This window comes from Monodelphis domestica, chromosome 4, assembly GCF_027887165.1.
Source record: "Monodelphis domestica isolate mMonDom1 chromosome 4, mMonDom1.pri, whole genome shotgun sequence".
Lineage (NCBI taxonomy): Eukaryota > Metazoa > Chordata > Mammalia > Didelphimorphia > Didelphidae > Monodelphis > Monodelphis domestica.
This window is the reverse complement of record NC_077230.1, coordinates 90,698,495-90,721,106: the sequence shown is the minus strand read 5'-3', so window position 1 is coordinate 90,721,106 and position 22,612 is coordinate 90,698,495. Positions and strand designations below refer to the sequence as shown.

The 22,612-nt window shown below is 40.9% G+C and overlaps 1 protein-coding gene across 1 annotated transcript in view; it reads left to right on the top strand.

Annotated features, from left to right (window-relative positions):
• Nucleotides 1-22,612, top strand: part of ITGB5 (integrin subunit beta 5) — a 197,869-nt gene that overhangs the window by 150,279 nt on the left and 24,978 nt on the right. The window contains exon 11 of the mRNA XM_007493818.3: nucleotides 18,377-18,599. Coding sequence (XP_007493880.2) covers nucleotides 18,377-18,599 — 223 coding nt within the window. The remainder of the gene's footprint in view (nucleotides 1-18,376; nucleotides 18,600-22,612) is intronic.

Here is a 22,612-nt window from a genome sequence, read left to right as displayed (position 1 = left end):
ATTTATTCTTCTCCTCCAAGGAACAGAAACAGATCTCAATGACTGAGGTTCCTCTTGCCTATTTTTGCTACTATTTGATGAAAGGTCTAAAGCATTCTTCTGATTATATAGTAACCAGTAGTTATTTTCCCATGGAACTCTGAAAACACTTGGCCCAGGATCACAGACTATTAGACTCAGAAGAGATCTTAGATGTTTAAATCAGTACATTTCTACCAGTACACATTAATCATACAGGACATACAAATATAGGCACCTCAATGGCACAGGGGAATGCTCCTAGAATTAGGAAGACTCATCTTCCTGAGTTCAAATCCAGCCTCACACAGTTACTCCTTTTGGACTCATTATTCTCATCTGTAAAATGAACTGGAGAAGGAAATGGCAGACCACTCCATTATCTTTGCCAAGAAAACCCCAAATGGGATCTTGAAGAGTCAGACATGACAGAAAAAATGATGGAACGCACATGTACTAATATATACAGAGCAAGCATTTTCAGTAGATTGGAGAGAAGACTATTGTGTCAGCTGGGTGGGATAGGGACTGAGAGGTAGGGGGCTGCTGTGTGTGTGTGGGTGTGCATGTCCATGTGTCCATGTCCCTCTTTAGGAGCCATTCCAATTCATACTCCACCAAGTTGATGAAGTGATCTTCCTAAAGCTCGAGTCATTCCCCTACTCATTAAACTCCAGTGGCTCCCTGTTGCCTCCAGGATCAACAATAAAATCCTCAGCTTGGCATTCACTGCTCTTCAAAACCTCTTCCCTCCTTTCCTTCAGTCTTCTTATACCTTCCACCCTCGTGGCACTGGCCTCCTTGCTGTTCCTCAGACAGAACACCACTTCTCCCAACTCCAGGCATCTTTCTAGACTCCCCCATGTCTGGTCTCTCCTCCTTTACCTCTACTCCTTGGGTTTCTTGGGTTCCTTCAAATCTCTACTAAAATTCCTTCCTGATCCTCTTAATTCTCATGCTTTCCTTCTGTTGAGCATCTCTAATTTATCTTGCATACGTCTGTATATATCACAAGTTAGGAGTTGTTTGCATGTGGTTCCTCACCCCAATCCCACCATCAGACAATGAGTCCTTGAGAGCAGGGACTGTTTTTTTGCTTTTCTTTATGTCCCCAGATATTTAGCACAGTGTCTAGTACAGAGTAGGGGCCTAATAAGTATTTTTTGAGGGAAAGCTAGGAAAGCACAAAGAAGAGTTGGATGAGGAATTAGGGTTTGAGAAGGGAAGACTAGGAAGGAGAAAAAATCAATAAAATTCAAGGAAGAAAAAAGGTTTTGTGATGAGGGGCAACTGGGTGGCTCAATGGATAGAGTCAGGCCTAGAGTTGGATGGACCTGGGTTCAAATCTAGTCTCAGACACTTCCTTGGTGTGGGACCATAGGCAGGTCATTTAACCCTGATTACCTAAACCCTTATCATTCTTCTGTCTTAGAACTGACACTAAGACTAGTATAAGCTATATCAAACTATTTACCACCTCAGGGAAGTGGAGGGACAGGAGAGAAGGAGAAAATTTGAATCCTGAAATGTCAAAAAAAAAAACCCGTGTCAAAGATTGTTTCTACATGTAACTGAAAAAATAAACTAATAAATAAAAATGAATCGATACTAAGACAGAAGGGAAGGGTTAAAAAATAAATGCTTTTTGAATAACAGCTATTCTATGGTGGGAAAATTATGTACTTGTACAACTTGTGTACAAATAAGCAAATCAATAATGGAAGACAGTGCTAGACCTGAGTTTATGAATATCAGGAACTCTTGGGTGGAGAAACTCCCTTTCCTTGTGAAGGTGGACATCTTCTCTACAAGAAATAGATGGCTGCCCAGGGAGGGCCTTTGCCTCAATCACACAACCACTGAGTGTCAGAAGCTGGACGAGATTCCAGGTCCTCCTGCCTTTGTACTCACAGTGCTACGCTTCTTTTGGAAATATTTTATGTATTGCATAGACGGTACATGCAAAGTAAATACAAAGTCATTTCAGGAAAGAGGGAAATGCATTAACAACTGGCAATACGAAGGCCCGAAGAGATAGAACAGATTGCCTGAAAGCCATAGCTGGTTATGGTCTTGGTCAAAGCTGACAAACGATTCCTATCTTGATGAGGTCAGTCGCGAATAAAACCACACCATATATTCGTCTCCATCCCAAACAAGCCCCAAACAGGCATGTGGCCCGGCTGTCCTCATCGAACTAGCTCCAAGCCTTGGCCAACAGGAGCCCTGCCCTAGGCTCTGGGGTGCTCTTTTGTCTAGCCAACATACTGCTGTTTTTCAGCCATCCATCTCCAGGCCACAGTTCTGGCTGCCATGCTGTAAGTCTGGCCTAAAAACTCGATATTCTAACCCAAACCTTCCGTCCACAGAGAAGGCTTCAGCAGCCACTGAGCTGATGCCAGCTCTGCTCTTTTACCAAGGGCAACAATCTCATTTGTTGTTTTTTTTCCAGCTTGAAAAGAGCAACTCTCTAATCTGGCTGTGACGAAGGGGAAGTCAGAGGAGATGCCGTGGAGTTTCCACTTCTGTGTGGTTTAGGCATTTTTCCAGAGAGCTAAAGAGACTAGTGGGGCTTTGGGCGCCATGCTGAGTCACAGGTGGCAGGGACCTACCTCGTTGCTGCGTCTGCCAGCACGCCATCCTTCCCTCTTGTTCACAGGGCTGGGGATCTGGGACGGGGACGGAGGTTTCTCCCCCAGACATCACCACCCTCCCCAAAACAAATGAAACACTGACATTCCTTTAGAAGCAGAAAAGGGCATTGCAGAAGCATTCATCCACCATCCCTCTCTGCTCTTTGCATAGTTTTTGGCTTCTGGAGGCCCAAGACCTTTCCTCTAACTTTCTTCCCTCCCAGTGCCAAGTGCCCATGAAATGGAAGCAAGTTGGCAGCTGACGCTGATGAATGGGAAATCAGTTGGTGAGGCCAGTGGTGGAAAGGACTCCTCCAAAAATGCTTTGACACCACGACGTCTCGAGTTTGTCCTGTCTTTTAAAAGGTTCCTCTCTTTGCGATCTGGCCGCAGCGCTTGTCTTGGGATTTAGAGCTGAGGTTGGAAGCTTGGCTTAAAACCAATCCTCCCTTCATGCTTTGACCCATGGACTGTGGCCAGCGCTGCCTTAGCTGACCATTGCAAAACTTGTCTGTAGGTCTTCATGGGACATGGGAGACAGGGAGAGGCAAGTGAATTTCCAACACACTGATGAAGAATTTAAAAGAAAATTTTAATATAAACTAGAAAATGGACAAATATTGGTGTCTAAAAAAGACAAAAAGAGGATTATATATGAAACCATGGCTTACAGCTTGTTTCTTTTTTTGTTGTTGAGTCATTTCAATCAAGTCCAGCTCATCAGGATGCCAGTTGGGCTTTTCTTGGAAAAAGTACTAGAGCAGTTTGCCATTTCCTTTTCCAGCTCGCTTTAATGATGAGGAAACAGAGCCAAAGAAGGTTAAGTGACTTGACCAGGGTCACCTAACTAGTAAGTGTGAGGCCAGATTTGAACTCAGGCAGATGAGTCTTCTTGCTTCCCAGACCCAACATTCTATCCACTTCGCCACCTGGCTGCCTTATTTCTCTAATATACATTAAATTTAACATGATAGTTGCATTGTTGTTCTGCTTACCTACATACCTTTTTTTAAAGTTCTATCTTTTTAATGAACAAAAATCTATTTTCTTTTCCTCCTACCCTCCACTCCATGGGGGAAAATTAAGAAAGAAAAAGAAAAGCAAATTCCTTGTAACACATGTGCATAGCTGAATAGAATAAATTCACTCATGAGCTGAGTTCAAAAAAACTGTCTCATTCTGCATCTGAGTTCATCACCTGTCAGGAGGTAGAGAATGTTTTTCCTCACTGGTCCTCTGGAATCCTAGACAGTAATCATGTTGATAGATCATAGTTCTCACAGATTTCAGAGTTGTTTGTTTTTACACATTGTTTTTAGGGGGGTTTATTTCATTCATAAGTTTATATAAAAGTCTTCAGAACTGTTAGTTTCTATAATATTAATGTCATGGTTTTAATTGTTCTCTGGGATCTGCTTATTTTATTCTGCATCAGTTCATACAAATCCTTCCATTTCTTTCCCTCCCTCCCTCCCTCCCCCCTCACTCTCTCTCTCCCCTCTTCCCTTCCATCTTAAAATCAATACTGTGTATTCATTCCAAGGTAGAAAAGTGATAAGGGTTTGCTCAGCTAGGAAGTGTCTGAGGCCAGATTTGAACCTGTGACCTCTCGTCTTTAGGCCTGGCTCTCAATCCACCAAGCCACTTAGTTGCCAACTTTTCTATTGCTTTTTTGAACTTCCTCCTTGTCTCTTAATTGTATCCTCTCTCTCTCTCTGTCTCTCCTCTCTCTCTCTCTCTCTCTCTCTCTCTCTCTCTCTCTCTCTCTCTCTCTCTCTCTCTCTCTCTCTCTCTCTCTCTCTTTCTCTCTCTGTGTCTCTCTCTCTGTCTCTCTCTCTCTCTCTCTCTCTGTCTCTCTCTCCTCTCTCTGTCTCTCTTTCTGTCTCTCTCTCTCTGTGTCTCTCTCTCTCTTGCTATACTACTACTCTCTTCTCAATAAAAAACTAATTTAATTTTTTTCAGTTAACAAGCCTTTATTTGATCTCCTTCCCACCTCTTTTCCTCCAGTGAAAAAGACTGTCACAGATATGCAAAGCCACCTTCCTTCCACAACTTCAATTCTAGTTGACAATTCAAGTCCTCATAATGTTTTTTATTACTTTGGCTCAGTCACAAAGGATCAACTTTCCTGCAACCAAGAGAAGGGCTTCATGCTATGTGCACTTTCTTTGCTCCAGATGGAGAAGTCTTGCAAACCCTAGAGTGGAGTGCACCTGACCATGGCAGGTTACAGAGGTCAGAGGATGCCAAAGCTTTGCAGACAGCCAAAGACCACGGAGCTGCAGTCGTGTTGGACATGTGGCAACAGGACTAGTCATGAGAAGAGGGCTTATGAATTCAGATCTCCTTAATGCAAATCCAGGATCCTTCCACTAGACAATTCTTCCAGAATTAAACTCATAGCTTTCTCATCTCACCTTATGATGCATTTCCATTCCATTCAGTACTGGGTCAGTTTTGGTGCACCAAAGTTGTTGGCATCTGTGCATCTGTATCATCATCCAATGAGTATAAATGATATCATTCCAAAGCCCTCTCGACCAATGAACAGTTGGAAGAGGTTACTAGCAGACACTAGGATAATTATTGTTGGCAGGAATGTAATTGGGCATTTGTAGAATCAGGGTCTGAATGTATGTATCAGAGGGAGAATTCTGGGTTTGATCAAGTGACAAATAGAGCACTTGGGATAAAGATATTGGAGAAGAAATCTAGTTTAAAGCTTAGTAAGATGTCAAAGGTGTGAACTGAGAATCACATTCATTGCGTGCATGTGTGTATATATGCCTGCATTTTGTGATGTCGCAGTATGGTGTCATGGAAAGAGCAGTGAATTTTGAGTCGAGGACTAAGCATGGAATCTCAGCTCTGACCCTTACTAGCTGTATAAACGTGAACAAATTGATTTAGTCATTGAGTCTCAGTGTCCTTACTTGTAAAATGATACAATAATACTTGCACTATTGATTCATCAGAGGGATATTGTAAAGAAAGCACTTTGGGAGCCTTAGGGCTCTGTAGAAATATATTATTCTTATTGGCTTAGTTCATCATTTCTGAAAGAAACTCTCTCGAGTGCAGGGACCGTGGCTTGTAGTCTTCATTATGCCCCACAGTAGAAGCAGTGCCCAGTTAATGATGCCAAGTTCAGTAAGCCCTGAAAGGCTGAAAAGTAGTGCGACTAGTCAAAATTTTGACTCTTCAGAGTCTGAAATATTCTATAATTTGGAGCCATGCAGAATCATGAAAAGATTCCAGAAAGATCTGATTTTGATGTCTGGTTTTAAGAAATGGAGGGACATAGGGGCAGCTAGGTGGCTCAGTGAATAGAATACCAGATGCAGAGATGGGAGGTCCTGGGTTCAAATTTGAACTCGGATATTTCCTATCTATAGGACCCCAGGCAAGTAAGTCACAACCCCATTGCCTAGTCCTTACTGCTCTTCTTCCCTAGAACTGCCACTTGGTGACAATTCTAAGACAGAAGGTAAAAGTTTAAAAAAAAATGGAAGGGCATGGATAGTTGGGGATAACTGAAGAGGGCTTTTTTCCCCCATCAGCATCTTACTCCAATGATATAATTGGTTCTGTATTGGTTCAGAAAGACAATATGAAATTAAAAACAAAATTCCTTTGGGAGTCAGACTTCTCCTGTTTGCTTGCCTTCGGTTCAGTGGCAAGGAGCAGCCTATGCTACCTTCCTAAGCTGTGATTCTCTGAAAGGCAGTACAATATAATAGAAAAAATTTGGATCTGATGTCAGAAAAACTGGAGTTCAAATCTGTTAGTTCCTTGGATCCTTAGGGTTGTCATCTTCAAAATGGGGGTGGTAGTTCCAGCAGCACCTACCTCACAGGATAATAGTTGTGCTTCTATCACAAAATGTATGTAAAGTGCTTTACAAACTTTAAAGTGCCTATTATCCTCAGAGATCTGGGAAGCATCGTGGATGCTGCTTAGAAGTCTCTTGTTTCTTGCTCTCTCTAATTTATACAAGAAGTGGAAGGAATGCTAAAAGAGCATGGCAAAATATATTCCCAGAAGGACATGCAAAGCTTTTGCCCCAAGAAAAGAGCAGAAAGCCAGACTGAGTTGTCACCAAGGCTGGATTTAGGACCTAAGAGGATGTGGAAAGGACAGATTGCGCAATGCTAAGAAGGCAAAGGAAGTACCAAGAATAGCAGGTCTTATAAGGCAGGCAGCTTGAGTGGGGTTCTCACTTTCCCTTCGAAAGCAACAGATCCAGTATGGATAATGGAATTTTGTGCATCTGATGAGTTGCAGGAGGGCCAGCACACCAGCTTGGTGCACTTATTCTTTCATTCATTCAGAAGCCTACCTGTTGGATGATACGGAGAGCTTCAGAGTGAGAGATTGTAACTTCTGAATGTGGATGTCTGGGACACTCAGAACCTCAGCTCCTCTGCTTTGGATGAGACAGAACCAAGGGGGCTGACTAGGATATTAAAGCGGTGCATGCCTTAGTCATGGATACTCACTTCTCAAACTAGCAATGCCCTGAGAACCTATGAACTACCAAAATGTGAGTGTGTACCCCTACCAAAACAATGCCATTTTGATCTAATCCTGCCTGTTGACTATTGTCTGATATAACCATCCAGATCTAACAAAAGGGAAGAGAAAGACACTAATGGAAGAATTGAGAAAAGTTTTATTTAGGCAAAGGAGGAGCTAGGAGGTACAGTGGACGGAATGTCTTCCTGGAGTTGGAAAGATTTATCTTCATGAATTCAAATCTGCCCTTGGACACTTACTATCTGGGTGACCCTGGTCAAGTCATTTAACCCTGTTTGCCTCAGTTTCCTCATCTGTAAAATGAGCTTAAGAAGGACACAACAAACTATTCTAGTATCTTTGCCAAGAAAACCCCAAATGGAGGTACAAAGAGTCAGAAACAACCAAAACAACTGAACAACAAAAGGGAAAAAACCCTTGGCTCAGGTAGATGAGCCTTCCTCTTCCATCATCTTCATACAGAAACATGTCTGGTGAGCAGGCAGGCTGTGGGTGACTCATGAGATACCTCCCTAATGGACATTTATAATAATGCTAAGTAATGTCTTTGAACTTTGTGTCTCATCCTCCTGCTAGGATGGCAGCTAGATGGTATGGCAGATACTGTCTGCCTCCATATTCCCAATTTTAAAATGGGGATAATAATAGCACTTACCTTCTGCAGTTGTTTTGAGGATTATAAATTTTAAAAATTAATATTCAACACTCCAAGTATTATACTTAATAATATTGATTAATATTTAACTAGAAGCAAAGGGAAAGTAAAAAGCTAGAGAAACCTAGAGAACTCACCAAGGGAGGAGCTACAGCAAACTTAAATATAAAGGTGACCATGCAGCATGGTGGAGAGAGAAGAGGAATTCTGGGAAATACTGAAGGATTTCTGGGGGATAAAGTCCAAGGGTTCAAAATCCCACTTATACAGGATCAAATGAGATATTTGTAGAGCACTTAGCACAGTCCCTGGTACATAATAGGCACTTAATAAATGCTTCTTCCTTTCTCCTACTGGTCTGTAAGCTTCCTAAGGAAGCCTGGCTTATATTAAATATGTTTCACTTTCTCTGTTACTTTTGACTCCTATATTATCATTTCAAAGTGCCTGCTCTGTTTTTTCTTTGACCTCTTGGAAGCTTTGGATTCTAACTATAATGTTCCTGGGACATTTCATTTGGGCTTTCTTGTAAGAGGCGATTAGTGAATTCTTTCTATTTTAAACTCTGCTGTCTAGTTGTAGAAAGTCTGGGCAGATTTATTATGACTTGAACTATGAGCTTTTATTTTTTTTTTCTTTTAGATGGTCCAGTGATTCTTTTTTTAAATAAAATTTTATTAATAGCTTTTGGTTTTTTATTGCTAAATTTTTTTATACACTTCCTCCTCTTGCTCACCCTCTTTGCCCCTGCCAAATTGAGCAATGACTTTTTAAAAAGAAACCCTCAATGTAAAGCTGTATATTCTAGCAAAGTAAATCCCCACATTAACCATATTTAAAAACATATGTCTCTGCATTTTAAAGTCATAACCTCCCTGTCAAGGAGATAAATAGCACGCTTCATCTTCATTCTTTTGTAATCATATGATTCTTAGATTATCTCTTGTTTTGCAGGCCAGGTTTTTTTTTAATCCTTATTTTCTATTTTAGAATTGAACCTTACTATCAGTTCCAAAGCAGAAGAGCAATAAGGGTAGGCAGTTGGAGTTTGGTGACTTGCCCACGGTCACACAGCTAGGAAGTATGGAGCCCAGGACCTTGAATACCTAGACCTGGCTCTGTATCCACCACATCACCTAGCTGTCCCACCAGTTGTTCTTGATACTACATACCATGTATTAAAAAAAAAAACCAACAACAACTTTTGGCTTTGTATGGATATTCCTTATTGTCTCCTAGAATTATATTTTTCTGTATGGCCTACTCTAAATTTAGTGCTTGCTTATGTTTTAGCATCATCTGTCTTAAGGTATTAATTCTCTCTGCCAATTTCTTCTCTCTAGTTATTCCATTTTATAGCTTGTTTCATTTCTTCTAACTACTCTTCTAGTCCTCGTGGCCAGGACATTCTTTTCTGAGGCTCTAGATTCTTTTGAATTTATTGTCTTCCAGGTTTACTCCATGGGCTACTCCAAGTGATTTCTTAATTGTATTCACTGTTCTTTGTATGTTGGGTTGTTTTTTTTTTAAACTGACATCTCCAGCCTCAATTTCTACCCATGGACCAAATTCCACTCTTGTATTCCTGGAATAACCCATCTTCTTCAAGATTGACCTGGCCTCGTCTCCTGCCCGTGGGCCGTCAACAAGCTTTATTAGGTGCTTACTATGTGCTCAGTACTGTTTTAAGAACCGGAGCTAAAAAAAAAATACAGACAGCCCCTACCTCCAAGAGGCTCACATTCCAATGTTGCGGGGATGTTGGGTTGAGCCTGGGCCACCTCTTGAGGGCTGGAGGGGCCCATCTCCTGCAATGAGTGTGAATAAAGTCTCTGAATCACCTGTCCCTCAGCATACTGGGTATTTAATAGCTTTTTAATTGATTTCCAAACCTTTTGCCACTGTCTTCCAGATTCCACTTGACTGCTTAAGTGACTTTTCTTTTTCTTTTAATTACCTTTTTTAAATTCAAAGATATTTTATTTTATTGCAAAGATGAAGTCCCTCTTCTCCTCTTCAGTTAACTCCAGTGCTTCCTTATTACTTGTCAGATCATATGTAAAGTCCTCTGCTTAGTATTTAAAGTCCGCCATCCCCTAGCTCCTGCCACCTTTCCAATCTAGTGATGCTGGCCTCCTGGCTGTTTGGAAACAAATTCTCTATCTCTTGCATCCAGGCATTTTCTCTGGCTGTGCACCCTCTGTCCTTTGCTCTGATTACTAATCTCCCTGGCTTCCTTGAAGTACCAAATAAATCCCATCTATAGGAAGCCTTCCCCAAACCCCTTTAATGCCAGTGTTTTCCTTCTTTTTAAAAAATTATTTCCTATTTATCCAGAGCATAGCTTGCTTTGAATATATTTACTACTTATATTAGATTATAAGTATCTTGAGGGCAAGAGATTATAAGTATCTTGAGGGCAGGGACTGACTTTGGTCTCTTTTTTTGTATTCTCCTTGCTTAGCATAGAGCCTGACACATAGTAGGTGCTTAATAAATGTTTATTGATTGATTGATTATTTACCTTTGCAGCCTTCTCACCTTTGACTCTCCTCCATCCACTCTTCTGTCCATCAGTATTGGCTTACTTGTTTTTCACACTCTCTCCATCTCCTTTTCATCCTTTCTTGCTGGCTGTCCCCTTTGTTTGTAAAGATTCCCCTTATCTTTGACTCCAAGCTTCTCTAGCTTCCTTCAAGACCTAGCTAAAATCCCACCTTTCACAGAAGGCCTTTATTGATTCCTCGACTGCCTAGCTCCTTTTCCCCTGAGATCACTTTCTATCTACGCTAGATATATTTGGTATGTGCCCAATTACTTAAATGTCTATCCTGTGAAAATGTAAGTACCCTGAGCACAGGTATAGTTTCTCTGCCTCTGCCTCTGTCTTTCTCTGTCTCTCTCCTTCTCTCTGTCTCTCTTTGTCTCTGTTTCTCTGTCTTTCTTTCTCTCTCTCTGTCCCTCCCTCCCTCTTTCTGTCTGCCTGTCTGTCTGTCTGTCTGTCTGTCTGTCTGTCTGTCTGTCTGTCTCTCTCTCTGTGTATATATACACACATATATATATATGTATATATATATCTTGCAAAATTTTTATTCAATTGTTTTATGACCCCACTTGAGGTTTTCTAGGCAAAAATTTGCCATTTCCTTCTCCAGCTTATTTTACAGATGAGGAAACTGAAGCAGACAGGGTAAAGTGACTGGCCCAGGGTCACACAGCTAATAAGTATTGGAAAACAGATTTGAACTCATATCTACTGCACCACCTAACTATCCATGCCTTGCAAAATAGGAAAGGCTTAATAAATAAGTATTGACTGACTAACCTTTGCACAGGCTGCCCTCCATGCCTGAAATGTACTTCCTTCTTCCCTCTGACTCTTAGAATTCCTAACTTTATTCAGATTTCAACTCGAGTCAAATAGGAAGTAAATGACAAGCCTATCCTGAATCTGTTGGTTGCTAGGGCCTTCCTGAAGTAATTATTTTGTCTATATTTGGTATCTGATTTTCTCTGTATCATACATGTATTATTTCTCCCTAACAGATGTAAGCTCCTTGTGGGCATGGAGTACTTCATCTTTTTCTTTTATGCTTGGCACAGTACTTGGCCACATAGTAGGCACTTGATAAATTCATTGACCTTATTGATTCAATAATTAATGAATTCTGTAGTCCTCTAGGCATCAAGTCCTTCTCTGAGTCTTCTTTAAAGAAGGTTAGACCAGATGTCCACTAAGGACCAGATTATAAACCACAGATCAATTAGTAACTTATACATATAGAATAAGAAATGAGTCTAGTTTTATTTAGTTTGGCAAAAAAATAATAAATCTGCCTTCTCTTGTATTTCAGTCCTGCTATGCCATATCAGTTTTGTCTCTCCTTCCTTAGTCCTTGCCAGAAATATTGTGAATTAATTTCCAACCTACCATTATCACTAACTTAGCTAAGCTCTGGGAATTAGAGCAACCCACATTTATGTCTCCTGAGAAGACCACGGCCATATTGTTATCAAGTTGAAAGAATTCTTTTAAAACCATTTTTAATTTTTCTCTTTTTATATCACATTCTTTCCCAAATATATTCCTTTGCCATCTCTGACCTGGTGAGTCATCCCTTATAACAAAGACAAAAAAATAAATAGGAAGAAAAAGCAGTTTGGTCAAACTAACTAACATACCATTTTAGGCTTACAGTATAGAGAGTGATCAACACCCAGAGTCTTCCACCTCAGCAAACAAGAAGGAGAGGTAGATTTCCTTGTCTCAGGCAAGTCTGATCATTAGAATGACATTGCACTGGGTTTTAGAAAGTGCTTCAACCATCCACCCACATATAACAAAACACCCCACCCCTAACAGAAATAGTTTATAATCCCTATTCACCCCACACTCGTCACCAATATAGTCTTTTGAAATAGAACATATCAACTTTTATTGAGCATTTTATGGATTTCCATGGCCAAAGAATTCACTACTAAGTGGCCGGCCTATTGGCCACTTTATACTTAGCTAGCCTGCTTGTTGGAAAATAGGTATTTCTTGCCAGGGTCATACTCAAAGGCTTTCCAGAATGTGAGAACCTTCCAGGGCTTATACCCCACTGTCAGAGCCTTCTAGAACACAGGGTTGCTTCCACACCATGATGCATTACAATAGGAATTTGTGATGGAGGAGTTTTTATTTCATACAAATACATGTCAAACAAAATGGCAAAGTATTGGAATACTGTCACGGAAAGAGCCCTGGAATTAGTAATGAGAAGACCAGATTCAAGTCTCAGTTTTACCACTGGGTGGTGAATGGGATTGGGAGCTCCCCTTTATTCTCCATCTCTAAAATGAGGCAATAATACTTGTCTATCTACCATTCAATTTATTGAGGAGAAAAAGGAATTACATCCTGATAAATGGCAGTATAGACAATGAAGAAAGATCAGTATTCAACATGTATGCACCAAATGGTGTAACATCCAGATTTTTAAAGGAGAAACTATTAGAGCTTAAGGAGGAAATACATAGTAAAACTATACTAGTGGGAGACCTCAACCTTCCTCTATCAGATCTAGATGAATCAAACCAAAAAATAAATAAGAAAGAAGAGATTTAAATGAAATCTTAGAAAAATTAGAGTTAATAGATATATGGAGGAAAGTAAATAGGGATAAAAGGAAATATACCTTCTTTTCAGCAGCACATGGTACATTTACAAAGACTGACCATGTACTAGGACATGAAAACCTTCCAAATAAATGCAGAAAAGCAGAAATAATAAGGGCAACTTTTCCAGATCATAATGCAATAAAAACTATCATTAGTAAGAGTACATGGAGAGGCAAAAAATATTATTTGGAAATTAAATAATCTTATTCTCCAAAACTGATTGGTGAAAGAACAAATCATAGAAACAATTACCAATTTCATTGAAGAGAATGACAAAGGGGAGATGACATATCAAAATTTATGGGATACAGCAAAAGCAATACTCAGGGGGAAATTTATATCCCTGAGTGCCCATATTAACAAGAAAGAGGAGATTAACAAAGTGGGCATGCAACTAAAAAAACTAGAAAAAAAATTTAAAAGCCTAAGATAAAGACCAAATTGGAAATCCTAAAAATCAAAGGAGAAATTAATAAAATTGAAAGTAAGAGAACTATTGAACTAATAAATAAGACTAGGAGCTGGTATTTGAAAAGAATAAAATAGATAAAGTATTGGTTAATCTAATTAAGAAAAGGAAAGAAGAGGACTAAATTAACAGTATCATAAATGAAAAGGGTGATCTCACCTGTAATGAAGAGGAAATTAAGGCAATTACTAAGAGCTATTTTGTCCAATTATATGACAATAACCCTAATATGGCAATCAAGGTGAAATCAGCAAATATTTACAAAAATATAAATTGCCTAGATTAACAGAAGAGGAAATAGAACATTTAAATAATCCCATTTTAGAAAAGGAAATTGAACAAACCACCAAGGAACTCCTTAAGAAAAAAATCACCAGGGGCAGATGAATTCACAAGTGAATTCTATCAAACATTAAAGCTCAATTAATCCCAATACTCTACAAACTATTTGACAATATCAACAAAGAAGGAGTCTTGCCTAATTCTTTTTATGATAAAAATATGGTATTGATTCCTAAGGAAGAAACACCAAAAACAGAGAAGAAAAACTATAGACCAAAATCCTTAATGAACACAGATGCAAAAAAAATGTTAAATAAAATACTAGCTAAAAGAGGAGAAAAATGCTTATTAAATAATAAGGCATGAGAAGTGGTTGTGTGTTGGCTGTCATTGCTGCCAGGGAAGGAAACTAGCAGAGTCTTGTTTTACCAATATCTCCTTTGCTAATGTTGGTGAATGTAGTACAATTGGAAAATAGTGAGTCCTTCCATATTTTTAAATAATAAGCTGCTATTTAAATTTTTTCTAAACCTTTACCTTCCATCTTAGAATCAATAGTATGTATTGGTCCTTAGGTAAAAGAGTGGTAAGGGGTAAAGTGACTTGTCCAAGGTTGCACAGCTAGGAAGTATCTATCTGAGGTTAGATTTGAACCCAGAACCTTCCATCTCTAGTCCTGACTCTCAATCTACTGAACCATCTAACTGCCCCCAATAATAAGTTTTTAAACAAAAATTTTAAATAAGTTTAAAATTTCTTTAAATAGAGACTGGACCACCACTTATCAGATATATTCCTTTTCAGATATGGATTGGAGTAGATAGTTTCTGAAGTCTTTTTCTTCTGTAAAACCAGGATCTATAATATGCCAACTAGGAGGTTTGGAGGCACAGTGGATAGAACACTAGGCCTGGAGTCAGGAAAACTCATCTTCCTGAGTTCAAATCTAGTCTCAGACACCTACTAGCTGTGTTACCCTGGCAAGTCACTTAGTCCCATTTGCCTCAGGTTCCTCATTTTTAATATGAACTAGAGCTCAATGATGCAAAAATGGACTGCTGAAGACCTAGCCCAGTGATGACAAACCTATGGCACAGGTGCCAAAGATGGCACACAGAGCACTCTCTGTGGGCATGTGGCTACCCTCCTCCCTCCCACCAGAGTTTATTACTAGAAAGGCAGAGTAACTGAGGTAGAGCTGTTCCCCTCCCCCTCTCCACCATTCCTGGCAACATTTTTTCACATCCTCCACCCCTCTGCCCAACAGCCAATGGGAGCACTTCCTCCCTCCCTTGTGTGGGTTATGGGGAGGCACTCCCTGCACTTGGGAGGGGGAGGGGCATAGCACTAAGTCTCTGGGGACAGGCAGGCAGGGCACTAAGTCTGGGGAGATGGGAAAGGGGTGGGGCCAGGCACTCAGTCTCTAAAAGGTTTGCCATCACTGGCCTAGCCTGAGGCCCTTTTGGGCCACCAGTGCTTGTTATAGGCTGTTGGCTCCAATTTTGTTGGGGATGGAACAAACTCCACAGTATTCCCAGTTTTTTTTTTCACAATCTGAAACCATTCCTCTGCCCAGGCTCCTCTCCCCTACACCTGTACAGAGTATGTTTGATTGCCCTTCCTGGATCCTGGCTGTGAGTAGCCAGGGCTGCTTCCCCAGCCCTCTAGAAGGAGAGAAGCAGGGTGTGGGGCGGCCCAGGTCTCCTTGGGTCCCAGGCCACTGGGTTGAAATGACAAGACCATTTTCATTCAAGGCACATATTCCCTTCATGCTCTGGGGGCTCCTGTGGGCATGGCGGGGGAGCTCAAAGTAAAATGAAATGAATAAAATGAGCTGGAAAGGAAATGACAAACCACTCCAGCATCTTCACCAAGAAAACTCCAAATGAGGTCATGAAGAGTTGGGCACCACTGAACAACAACAATATGCCAATCATTTGCTTTTTAACACAAATTCATATGTGTGTGTGTTTGTGTATATATGTACAGGCTTTAAACCACATATGCTTTGTGTTATTTTAATAGGGGGATGGTTTGATATAATAAAGCATATTCTTTAAAACCAATTAAAATTAGAGTTCTCAAGAAGAACCAAGAGACCATTATACACAGAAAGTGAAGCATTGTGGAACAATCCAATGTAATGGAGTTTGATAATACAAGACAATCCCAAGGGACTTATGAGAACGAACGCTATCCACATGGAGAGAAAGAACTGTGGGAGTAGAAACACAGAGGATCAAATGACTTATCTATCATCCGTTTATAAGGGTATATGATTGGGGGTTTTGCTTTTAAGATTGCTTTTTTGCAAAAATGAATAATATGGACATAGTTATAAGTGATAACATTTCTATAACCCAGTGGAAGTGCTTGTTGGATCTGGGAATGCGGAGGGGAAAGAAAGAAAAAGAAATATGTAAACATGGAAAAATATTTAAAAAAAAATTTTTAAATGGAGTTCTCATGAAGCATAAACTAAGGACATGAGAGCTAAGAAGTCGAATAAAGGAATGATAAGAATTAAAGTTAGAAGAGTTGGATTCCATTCCTGCCTTTCAGACTTGCTACCATTGTGACCATGGGCAGGTCATTTAACTTTGGGGGGCCTCTGTTTCCTCATTTGTCAGAGGAGGGAGAATGCCAGAGGAGGCATGCTGCAAAAGGAGGTCATGGCTTTTGGTGCTTGTTGAGAAGAATGGAGAAAAAGGAAGCATTTTAGATAAGCCTCTTCTAGAATTACAGGTTTACATGTGAGTTGGTAGTAGCCACTGGGTTGCAAGAGCAGGCTCTTTGCTGTGGGTCTCAAACATTGCACCAGCATCCTAGCAGTTAAATAAGTGCTCCCTGACCATCTCCTAGAGTGTTCGCCATATGCTCCTGTGTTGATTTGTAAATTGCCTTGATCACAGCACACAACTGGAATATAATTTATTGTGAGCCCTGGAGGGAAAAGAAGGAAATGTATGGAAATAGGACGGAGGCTTTAGCGATGTCTCTGAAGTCTGGCCATCCTTTAGGTCACTCTCCTTCATGTCATGTGTCAGGCAGCATCACTCTGCTGATTCTTGCCTGTGACACCAAGGCCACAGGGGAGTTCTATTCTGATGCTCTGTTTTGGATCACACTCACTTTTTGGCTGGCTGCATAGCAGATGCTGGCATGTTCTTGCCAGGACAGAGCCTTGTTTTTGGCTTGGAAGCAAAATGCCAAGGAGATTGGCTTTTGTCCCCAATCCACCTTCTGCTCCTCTGATCTCCCCTAGAGTAGACACACTCAGGGAACAAAAATAGCTTTTAATTAAAATTAGCCTTAACCAAACAGAGAAAATCTGCTGCTGAAAAAAAAAATACACATCAGGCACCAGATGAAGATTCACACATACGTATTTAAATTATGTACCTTTTGTGCTGATATTTGGCACCCTTCACTTTCTCTCCCCTCGCCTCAACAAATTCTTACCTTCCATCTTAGATCAATATTGTGTTTTGGTTCCAAGGCAGAAGAGTGGTAAGAGCTGGGTATTGGGGGTTAAGTGACTTGCCCAGGGTCATACTATTAGGAATTGTCTAAGGCCACATTTGAACCCAGGACCTCCCATCTCCAGACTTGGCTTTCAATCCATTGAGCCATCAAGCTGCCCCGTACCCTTCATTTTCATTGTACCAGAGCTATAATTTCCTTGATGTGGCAATCCCTCCAATGATCCCAATGGTGACCCTCTACACCTTAGGAACAAATTTAATGAGTAGTTGTAGAAATGTAGAAATGAGTAGTTGTAGAAAAAGCGCCAAATTAAAAGCCCCCTTAGGTAGTGGCTAGCCTTGGGTGATGAGCCTCTATATATTTACAGAGGCTGTTCCTCAGATGACCAGTCCAGCCCTAGCTGGGAAGCTTTCTCAGTTTGGTACTCACACTCATCAGTTCTCTCAGTAGCTTTTGTCCTCCGATTGGAGGGCTGAAACAAAGAACTCCTCCCAAAGCCTCCATATAAAGATAGCTCAGAAGCCCCACCAGCTCCTCCTCTCCCACCAACCTGTACCCCTTAAGTCGGACTCTACCATCATTATTCCACCTCACCGGGTTCTTTCTTCCTCATGTCCCCACATTTTTTTAGCTTTCTTTTGTACATTGTCTTCCTTCTTCAGATGGCAAACTCCTTGAGGTTAGGAGCTGTCTTAATTTTTTTTTTAAACCCTTACCTTCTGGCTTCATATTTGTTCAAAGTCAGAAAAGCAGCACGTTCAGGTCCTTTGGGGATCCTGAATTAGCCAAGTGCCTCCCTGGAGCGAGACAGCCCAAGGGAGCTGGCAAAGCTGTTCCTCCATCATCGGTCCACAATGCGATTGGCATGGAAGGGATGAAGGCCGGATATTGGCAGGGACTTTAGGATGAATAGGACCTTGCACAGAGCAGACACTTAATAACGAATGCTTAGGATGCCCTTTGCGTCAGGTAGTTCGACTACCTCACTTTCTAGTTGGGGGACCGAGCATCGGGATTCTGAAATGCTTGGGAGAGCACCTCGCTGCGGAATAACTTCGACAAGCAGCTTGCCCGCTCGTGTCGCCCAGCCCTGCCAAGGTCAGCGCCCTGATGTGCCCTGTGTGTTGGTTTTAGGTCACGGGGAATGCCACTGTGGGGAGTGCAAATGCCATGCTGGCTACATCGGGGACAACTGTAACTGCTCAACAGAGACCGAGACATGCCTCTCCAATGACGGTCAGATCTGCAGCGGACGAGGGTATTGCTCGTGTGGGCGATGCCAGTGCATAAAGCCTGGGGCCTTTGGAGAGACCTGTGAGAAGTGCCCAACCTGTCCAGACGCCTGCAGCACAAAGAGGTAATTCCCAGCCCGGGGCTCAGCCCCTCGGGTCTCCCCAGCCTTCCAGCCCTACCTGCCCATGCTCCTCTTTCCAGACAGCCACCAGACAGAACATGTGTGGCTGGATACTCGTGTCAGGCAGTTTCTGAAACTACAGGGTCCTTTTTGTCTCCTCTCTCTACTCAGAGGATATTTTATTTCCTCGGGAAATGAAAATTAATATTTTAATATTATTTTAACATTATTATAATATTTTTAAATTAATTAATTTGTTTGTTTGTTACATTAAGATTTTCAGGCAGCTCCCACTCTTCTTTCTTTCCCTTCCCATACTAGAGAATTTTATGAAAAAAATGCTCAAGATCACCATTGACTGAAGAAATGCAAATCAAAACAATTCTGAGATCACATCTCACACATGGGCTAAAATGACAAAAGGGCAAAATGGCAAATGTTGGAAGAGGTGGGATGTTTGGTAACTATTAAATTACAGACTTTTATCATTAGAAGTTAATCAGGCAATGAACATTTAAGAGACTGCAGGGGAGCTATGTGGTTTGGTAGACTAAGAGTCAGGCCTGGAGTCAGGAGGACTTGAATCCAAATTGCATCTTAGATACTTTCTAACTATGTGATTCTGGTCAAATCATTTAAACTCCCGTTGCCTAGCCTTTGCCCCTGTGTCTTAGAGTTATTACTAAGACAATGAAGGAGGAAAGAAGGAAGGAAAGAAGGAAGGAAGGAAGGAAGGAAGGAAGGAAGGAAGGAAGGAAGGAAGGAAGGAAGGAAGGAAGGAAGGAAGGAAGGAAGGAAGGAAGGAAGGAGGGAGGGAAGGAAGGAGGGAAGGAAGAAAGGAAGGAGGGAAGGAAGAAAGGAAGGAAGGAAGGAAGAAAGGAAGAAAAAGAAAGAAAGAAAGAAAGAAAGAAAGAAAGAAAGAAAGAAAGAAAGAAAGAAAGAAAGAAAGAAAGAAAGAAAGAAAGAAAGAAAGAAAGAAAGAAAGAAAGAAAAAGAGAGAAAGAGAGAGAGAAAGAGAGAGAAAGAAGAAAGAAAGAAAGAAAGAAAGAAAGAAAGAAAGAAAGAAAGAAAGAAAGAAGAAAGAAGAAAGAAAGAAAGAAAGAAAGAAAGAAGAGAAGAGAAAGAAAGAAAGAAAGAAAGAAAGAAAGAAAGAAAGAAAGAAAGAAAGAAAGAAAGAAAGAAAGAAAGAAAGAAAGAAAGAAGGGAGGGAGGGAGGGAGGGAGGGAGGGAGGGAGGGAGAAAGAAAGAAAGAAAGGAGGGAGGGAGGGAGGGAGGGAGGGAGAAAGGAAGGAAGGAAGGAAGGAAGGAAGGAAAATAAACTTGTTAGGCACTTGGCTTAAAGCTGACATTTTTTTTAAAAAGGCAAAAATTTCTGCCCTCAAGGAGTTTACATTCTAATACAAGAAACAATATGCAGATGACCAAGTACATCTAAGATCTATGTAAAATAGATCATTCAATCAAGAATTTATTGAGTACCTACTACATGTCAGGTACTTGAGGATACAAGTGCAAAGAATGAAAAAATTTCTGCTCGTGGAAGGAAGGTAACCTCAGAGAGAAAGGAACTAGCATCTGGAGGAGGAACAAGAAAGGTCTCCCTTTTATGTCATCTTGTCCAAACTACCCAAGGAATACTCTGACAAGTAGCCACATACAGCTTACACAGTCCTGGGGATGGGGAGCTCACTACATCATGAGAGAACCTATTTCAGCCCTAAAGGAAACAAAACTAGTTAAGAAGGCCAATTGACAGTGGTGGGGGTGGTGGAAATCCTCCAACCTAACATAAAAAAACTACTCGAAAGACAAATAAAAATGACTTTTGAACTATCTTTTCTTCTTGTTGAGTGCTGGTGTTTTCTAGGCTGGGAGGCCCAGGAATATTTGCCAAGCCAGGCATAGTTTCATATAGTTATAGAATGTTAGAATTATGGAGAGGGCTCATCTCCATGAGCCTTGGATTCCTCAACTATTAAATGAAGCTCAGACCTAATCATGCTAAACCTCAGTTTCCTCATCTGTAAAGCAGGGATAATACTATCATTAGTTACCTACCTGGACTATTGTAAGGATCAAATATATATATATATATAATATTTTTGTATTATAGTATAATACATAATATAAGTGTGTATATATGTGTGTATATACACACATATATGTATGGATATATGAACTTGGCAAACCACAAAGTGTTCTATGAATGTCAGTAACTAAACGTCCACTATCAGTGAATTTTAGAACTTGCTCAGCAACTTATGTTCTTAAACCACTAGTTCTTAACTTGAGGTTCAAAAAGTCTCCCCACAAGGGGCTTGTTGGATCTTAGATGGGAAAAATATTAGAGTTTTATTGTAATATAATTATTTTCCTATGTATTTTATTTTATGCATTTAAAAACTAATCTGGAGGCAGCTAGTTGGCTCAATGGATAGAGATCCAGCTTTGGAGATGGGAGGTCCTGACTTCAAATTTGAACTAAGACACTTCCTAGATGTGTGACCCTGGGCAAGTCACTGATTGTCTATCTCTTGTATTTCTTCTGTCTAAGACAGAAGGTAATGATTTTTTAAAAGAAAGAAACAAAATTAGCCTGAGAAGGGGTTCACAGACTTCACCACACTGGCAAAGAGAGCCAGGACACAAAAAAAGTTAGGAACCCTTATCTTAGAGCATTTCCGAAGGTCCTAAGGGGTTCAGTGACTTGTCTAAGGTCATAAAGTCAGCATTCCTAAGAAGTAGCTCTTCCTAACTCCCAGATCTAATCTTTATTTATACTGTGTTGCCCTGCATGGAATAGGTGCTTAGTAAGTGAATTATCTGATCATGTGTGTGTGTATGTATGTGTGTCTGTGTTGGGAGGTGCCCCAGGCCCATCACCCTTATTTTTTTTAAACCCTTACCTTCCATCTTAGAATCAACCTTGTATATTGGTTCCAAGGCACAAGAGTGGTCAGGGCTAGGCAATGGGGGTCAAGTGACTTGCCCAGGGTCACACAGCTAGGGAATATCTGAGGTCAGATTTGAACCTAGGACCTCCCATCTCTAGGCCTGGCTCTCTATACACTGAGTCACCCAGCTACCCCATCACCACCCTTATTTTACAGATATAGGATCTGAAACACAAGGGATGAAGTCACTGTACCCCTCTAGCTTGCCTATACAACGTTTAGAGTGAGGACTAGAAAACAGGTTTGCTGACCCCAAAGCCCAGTGGTCTTTCTGCCCGTGTTAGCAGGACCTGCGTTACCCACCCTGCCTTCCTGCCCCCTCAGTCCCTAGAGGAATGTAGGCTAGTAAAAAGGATACAGGGAAAAAAAAATCAAGCAGCCGTTTACCTTCCGGAAAGTTCTGCTGACATTTTAAGTTGAAATGTGCTCCAGAACAGCTGCATCAACAGTGTCTGTGTTTGAGGGAGGGCAGGAGATGGAGAGGAAGCAGAGACATGAATAATCAGAACCATCTGACAATACCAGAGCCATTTGGCTTGGGAGAGAGAGCATTATGTAATTGTCTCTTGGCAGTGGGCTCTCCTTCCTAATGATGCTTGGCTCACACTGCTTTTAAAATGAGTTCATGTTCCCCAAGCTTGTACCAGTCACCGTTGAAGGATGTGTCTGTGGACCGAGGGAAGCGGCTTCAGTGTCTACTCCAGTGGCAGCCAGGAAAGGGCCACCTCGGATGGATTAAGCCCCAGGCATGAATAATCTGTTCCAGAACAAGGGGAGCTTATTGTGAGCATGTCACAGCTACCTAGATACAGTTCCTATTTCCTGTCTAATATTATGTATCTGTATGTGTGGGTATGCATGTAGGTATGCTGTCTGTATCAAATACTACATCTATTGTTCTACTTAGTGTGTATGTGTGTGACGTATGTATATTTAATCAGCAAGCAGAGCAGGTCAAAAGTGTGCTGCTGTTACATGGCGTGGCCAGTTATATACAAGCAATATCCAGAATGATGAAGGTAATCTATTTATCTATTCCTCCATCCATCCATCCATCCATTT